The sequence below is a fragment of the Lolium perenne genome, chromosome 2, assembly GCF_019359855.2.
Source record: "Lolium perenne isolate Kyuss_39 chromosome 2, Kyuss_2.0, whole genome shotgun sequence".
NCBI classification, from domain to species: Eukaryota; Viridiplantae; Streptophyta; class Magnoliopsida; order Poales; family Poaceae; genus Lolium; species Lolium perenne.
In genome coordinates this window covers 75,215,439-75,221,929 of record NC_067245.2, presented here as the reverse complement: position 1 = coordinate 75,221,929, position 6,491 = coordinate 75,215,439, and the positions used below count along the sequence as shown (strand labels likewise).

The 6,491-nt window shown below is 50.5% G+C and overlaps 1 protein-coding gene across 1 annotated transcript; it reads right to left on the bottom strand.

Moving 5' to 3' along the window:
- Window positions 1–241: 241 nt before the first annotated feature.
- On the bottom strand, window positions 242–3,538 carry LOC127332979 (MEIOTIC F-BOX protein MOF). The gene is made up of 6 exons (XM_051359290.1): window positions 3,316–3,538; window positions 2,040–3,196; window positions 1,466–1,621; window positions 1,191–1,377; window positions 910–966; window positions 242–435 (listed from the first exon to the last, which is right to left on the bottom strand). Exons 2-5 carry the CDS (start codon window positions 3,072–3,074, stop codon window positions 950–952), a joined length of 1,395 nt encoding a protein of 464 aa, XP_051215250.1. The 5' UTR covers window positions 3,075–3,196; window positions 3,316–3,538; the 3' UTR covers window positions 242–435; window positions 910–949.
- Between the last annotated feature and the right edge of the window lie 2,953 nt (window positions 3,539–6,491).

Here is a 6,491-nt window from a genome sequence, read left to right as displayed (position 1 = left end):
AAAGGTGCACCGTCGACGTAGGCGTCGTACGCCGACGGCACGAAACCCTACGCTGAGGGAGCTGAACGCCGAGGGCTGCCGTCGGCGTAGCCTACGCCGAGGGCCTGGCGTGGCTACGCCGAGGGCAGCCGGCCGTCGGCGTCTTCTGGGATTCCTGTAGTGGGTTTAGGAGGATGCGGCGGTTGTGCGACGAACGAAGAGTTCAATCCACATATTCTAACATCATCTCATAGCACATATCTAAGGAAGAAACCAAACTTGATTATATATAATAGTGTTAACTCGTCACACTAGAGAAAAACAATCTTGACTTCAAGGGTTTCATATAGCCACACATAGTTTAGACTTCAGAGCTACACAAACGAAGCACCAGAAACTCTATTCAAGTTCTGCAGCCATGGTATGTGCCGCGTGAGAGAATATAACAGCAATCATCTGCATGGAAAACATTTTGACATTAAGATAGCCTTCCACTGTTCCAAATGCCATGGTAAAAAAAGATCAGAAGCCCTATAAAAGTAATGTGCTGCGGGAAGATTTAACTTTCCCGTTTCAAAATACGTGGCATTTTTCAGCTTATACAGTAAAATTCAGTTATTTTTGCGGATATTTTTCTTTCTTGTTGTTCAGTTTGGGTATATTTAGATGATATCATTAGATTTTTCATAATAAACATCATTACAAAAATAAATTTCCATACCTATCATAGATGTATTAGTAAACGAAATGAAAGTACAACTTTAGAGAACGTGCACAAACCAAGATGCCAAATATTTTTAAAGGTAGGTAGTTTCTTGTCCCTCAAATCTAAGTTAAGTACAAAGTGATGATTTCCATTATCAAATAAGACTTGTAAACCTTACAGGTTACAGTAAATGGATAGCTATGTAATCAGATGTAAGATCTTACCGCCCAAACTGCAGTTCCTACAAGGCATCCCATCCGCGTCTTAGGCCCAGGATTTGCCTGGTTGAAGTGTGAGGAAGAGAATAAGTTTGCATTGTATAAATTCAGATCTAGCTCCAAAAACAAACTCCAAGTTTAAACAGAAGCCTTATGATTTAACAATAATAGTAATAATGTAATACCCACCTTGCAAATATAACAACATTTTGTGGCTTTAGTACCATTTAACCAAAATAGTAATAATGTAAAACCTTTGCAAGATGCAGTAAGAATACATGACTCACAAGTTTGGCGAGTCGGACGGTGGTCGACAGATATCTTTTCCATGGCTATGCCATTAGACACGAAGAACTGCGCTAACACATGAACTCTTTCATCCTCCTTGGGACATTTTATCTTGACCACTGCAAGGTTTTTGCAAGCAAACGAACTACCCTCTGGATTGATATTGCCTTCTATTTCCGTATGATCCTTGTTGCAGATCAAAATGAATGTCAGGAAATAGGTCCAAATTAACTTATCACAGCTCAATATAAAAGCAGTAAAACAATGCTCTTACCATTTTAAGTTTAAGAAAAAGCCTCTCCAGATTTGGAGCATGCTGCAGGAACAAAATTAATGGATGCAAGTCAGCAGCCATACACCATTCACCAAGGGATAACGCCTTGAGGTTGCTAAACATTGGGCACATTTCCAGTTCCCTATTCAGAATCACCTTCATATGGCACACAGAAATGCATTTGTTCAGTTCAAAGAAAAGATAAATAACAGAGTGGACCTACAATGAATTGGACATGCCGATAAGGATACAACCTTGGGGGAAAAAAGGACAAGAAAAATGCTCCTGGCAAGCTACTCATATTCCTTTTGTTTGGCTTATACAATTTTATTACAACAAAGCTACGATTATTTCCCACAACTCATCAGGTCACTTGTAGTGATTGTGGGTATGTAACCAGCTGTTGGTATTAGAGTGCGAAATGTGCACATAGCACATTGTATGTCCAGTAAAAAAAAGATGTTTTTGTAAAGTACTGAATATTTCTGAAGCGAAAATAACCGACAGATCTATATTAGTTGAACAAATATAGTATACTGAAAGAGAGATATCAGTAACATATTTATATGTATACCTCTCCGGCATGAGCTATCAGCTCCAAACTTGTAGCATTTGAAAGGCTGCAGATAACATTTTGTCCACCTAAAACATTAGCACCATAGAATCCTTCGCTGGACCTCAAGTCGTCGTTATCAGCATCGCTATCACAGTTATCATGATTTGAGTCACTGGCATCGCACTCAGATACATCTGGCTTGATATCTTTGTACTTGTATTCAAACTTATCATGCAAGAAAGAGTCATTAAGCACGATGGTGCCCCTGGCCAGAGACCCCATGTTTTCAAACGAAGGAGCACGATGGTACGGACTGACACAGCGAAGCGATACGAGGTTAGGAGCAGTGACGGAGAGGTCGGCCATGATCCTGCACTCGACGATGGCCAAACTAGTAAGCGAGGCAGAAGATATCTGGGGGCCATCCAGGCAGCACTTGCTGAGCTCCAGGACTTGCAAAGAAGGGCACTGGGAAGAGAGCTGCCTTAAGGTCTTGTCGTGCAACGTTGCGCCCGATAGGTGGAGGTGTTTGAGGTGGCAGGAGATGATGGGCACGCTATCGAGGTCGGCGAAGGCCTTGTCCTTCGGATGTTGGGTGAGCTGGATAGAGCGAGCCCCGGTGTTTACGGCGGCACGGATCCACATCTCGACATCTGAAGAGGAGTAATCCTCCTCGTTGTCGTAGTAGTAGTCTTTGGGTCTGTAGGAGTAGTCCGGGGTGTAACGGGTGGGGCTGGAGAGGAGCCGGAGCGTGTCCAGCGGCGCGGACACGTCCCGCAGGAGCAAGAGGTGGTTGGCGAACCTGGCTAGCTGCCTGGGGAGCCGGCCGTGGCGGGATTTGCACCAGACCCGGAGGTCGATGGAGGGCGCGGAGGCCCAGAGGTTGCGCCAGCGGCGCGAGAGCACGCAGGTGCGGGCCACCTCCCATGACCTCAGGAACGAGGTGACCTTGTGGAGGAGGTCGTCCGGGAGGGCGCTGAGACGGTCGTTGGCGGCGGCAGCGGCAGCGGCATCTCCCTCGACGGCGTCGACTTTGGTTTTCTTCCGGGACATTTCGTCGAACAGGTAGCCCGCGCTTCGGCTTCAGCAGATTATCTAGTAGGAAGAAATTACTACTACTCGGGAAGTTAGCATCACATTGCAGGCGAAGAACGCGACGGGGGAATGGATCGGACCTGCACGAGGATCGGTTGAAGTTGCGGTTAGTTAGTTCCTTCTAGCCGGTTCAGGTACAATCCCGCCGATAGCGGCGGCGGCGGCGGCGGCGGCGGATACATTGGGCATAAATTGTTACCTCGACGAGACGGTGATCTCGCCCAGCGTCAGAGCGTCTTGCGTCCAGCCGAATCGGGTAGGGTTACTTGGGGTAAAAGGGTTGGCGGCGGAGGTCGAAGAAGATGGTGCGGTTGCGCGGCTGTTGTAGAGGCGGAGAGGAGATGGTGTGCTAAAATTGAGATGATGTTTGCCTCGCGGTTTCGCGGGTGGGCCGGTGATCTTATTGGGGGGGTGGGGTTCGGGAACAAGTCCGTCATGTACGTAGTACTGTAGTACTTGGAGGCAGGATTGGATACCTACACCGCTTCAAAGATAACTCAACTCCACGTAATACTTCAGAAAATTAACTAGGCAATTGCTTCAACATTCTTAGACCATCTCCACTTGTCCCTCCTGCGCGTCCTGCTGGACTAGCCAGCGACGACGAGGCCGACGTGACGACAGCGCTCGCTCTCCGCGCGACGGTGATCCGCTGCGCTCCAGGTCTCGACAAACTCGTCCGTCTCATGGAACAATTCCAGCTGGGCGTGGCGTAGTCCCGGGAACTCCTCGAGGTCGTCCTCCGCCTTGACAATGGACACCACGACCTTCTACCCCGGCGGCGGTGTCCACTCCTGCTTGACGGGCTGGCGCGGCGGAGAAGGGTGGCGCCGTTCGCAGATAACGACGACGTCGCCACCATGGCGGCGCTTGCAGGCGCCTCCTCCTACTCGTCCTTCACCGTCGCCAAGAAACATGGCGACGTCGTGTGGTACAGCGAGTACCTCGCATCCTAGCCAGGGAAGAGGAGGACCGTGAGGAAGACGACGACGTCTGGCGCCGCGCCGTCCACCTCCCCTGGCCTCGCGGGGGCGGCAACTACCGTGGCGGCATCTGCAGCAGGGGCGTTCCCCTCGGCGATGTAGTTGAGGACCCACATGAGGGTCCTCCTAGGTGCGATGCACCACCGTTGTCGTTCCTTGGAGTTGTTGTGCTCCGGGGTATCGCTGTTGCCGTCATAGGCGGTGATGCGATCCTCGTATTGGCGCTGGAAGAACATCGACCAGCCGTAGTGGTTTTCGGGGTCCCAGCGAGGGTCGTTGCGCTCCTTCGGCGTCAGCTCACCCCAGTAGTGATCGTAGATGGCGGCCTGGCGCGCAGCCCCCGTCGACACCGGCGGGACCGGCAGGCCGCCCTCGCTGAGCACCCAGCCCGACGGACAGCGCATGTCCGGCAGGACGGGGTGCCCCGCCGTTCACAGTGTGTGTGCCTCATCGACGAGCCGGGGCGTGGGGGGTTGCGAACATTAACGGACGTATGCCCCATCGACGGGACGTGCCCCATGAAGGCGAGCAGTCGCTAAAGACGAGCAACCTTTGACGGGCACAGAAGGCGAGGAGGAAGATGACTTCGCCGACACTGACGAGTCGGGTCCACAGCTAGGAGGCGTTTCCCGCGCCTTCTTCCCGCTTCGTTCCCGTCAACACACGGTGCGCCGGCGCCCCCGCTAGCGTCCCTTTCTACTAGGTTCGGCCTGAAAGCTTCGGATGGAGAGTTGGGATGAAAAACTAATTTGGGGGCTGTGGTTCCCCAGCCCCTTTTCATCAATGGACTCCTGACGTCTACGAAGGAGTGTGGTTCGTTCGACAAATTCCTACCTCTATATCTATCTCTGAGGTGTTTGGGTTTTGCAAAACTCCATAGACATGCAGAAGAGAAATGCTATCCCCACTCCAACCAAGACAGAACTTTTACCAAAAGTTTATTGTCTCGACGAAAATTTTGGCGTCGGCACTCCCCAAAGGCCGGAGGGCAAGTGAAGATGCTCTTAGAGCATCTCTAGTAGTGCCTGTAAAAGTGTGAACCGGAAACTAGTTCAGTTTACCGAATTTTACGGTTTCGTTGATTTCATTTAAGGCGCAGAATAGAAACCGAAAAGACGAACTAAAAAAAGAAATCAAACATCACGGGAAATTTTTGGCAATAAACATGCGAAATGCAACGACTTTGATGCTCCGATCAAGCTACATTCAAACATAATTTGGATATAATAAATCAAAATAACTACTAATCCTAGGCTGCACGCCTAATTTGACCAAAATTTGGCCTCGGGATATTCACCGGGGCCTCTACGCGCGACGGAGGAGGGTTTTTCGCGGCGGAGGAAGCCTAGGCGACGACGAGGGCGGTGAGCTTGATCTCCGTCGCCTCATACGCGTAGTTCCCGCTAGTGAGGGGAAGCGCCACGGCATCGTCGTCGCAGCTGTCGGGGAGCGGTGGAAGCGGCGGGCTGCACGAGCCGCCGGACGAGACCTCGCCGTCCACATTGCACACCCCATTGCGCATCGAGCTGCGCGTCGAGCTGCGTGTCCACCTGCGTGTCGCCTGCTTGCCCGCTCCGCCTCCGAGCGCAAAACTGGCAGACGAGGCGGCGAGTCTCCGCCATTGCGAACGGAGGGGAGGTCGCGGCAGAGCGGAGAGCGCGAGGGAGCGGCCAAAATTGCTCGCCAGAGTGCGAGGGTTTTTCGCGGCGGAGGGGAGTAGGGTTTCGAAACCGAACTCGCGCTCACTTTTTTAGGGCAGGCCGCCGACTCAGGCGCTGCTCTATGCCGCTTTCGGCCCGAACCCGTAAATCCGCCGGAAAAATTCAGTTCAGGTAGCATTTACCTCTCTTAGAGTTGCTTTTACTTCGTTAGATCAATCCAAAGTTCCATACTTGGCGACGGTAGAAACGGATTGCGAATGATCACTTCCATAACCCATGCTCCACCACCACCACGATCACTTCCTTAATGACAAAGTAGAAACGGTTTACGAATGAGGGAGCATGCTTAATTATGTGTTCACTTTTACAGCCCGAGACAATTTTACTTAGCTCGTATACTAGTTACAACATCTGTCTGATGTTCTGCGAGCGCATCCTTTGCAGAACGTGCTTTCTGTTAAATGTCCCCATGTAATTCAAGCAGCTCATGCAAAAAGGGTTAACCAAATTCAAAAACTTTATGGTCATATACTAGCACTTTAATAGTTTTACCGCTAGGTTTAAGTTATTTGTCCATAGATAGGAGTACTGGACTTTTGCGTGTCCATGGACCAAACATGTCTTCTGTCCGCAGCCTAATGTTTTTGTTAGGAATCCTTATTGCACAGGTACCTAGTGATTAACATGTGTAATCGAATCGAAGGCTGAAGTATGTGGTATTTTGCCGGGAC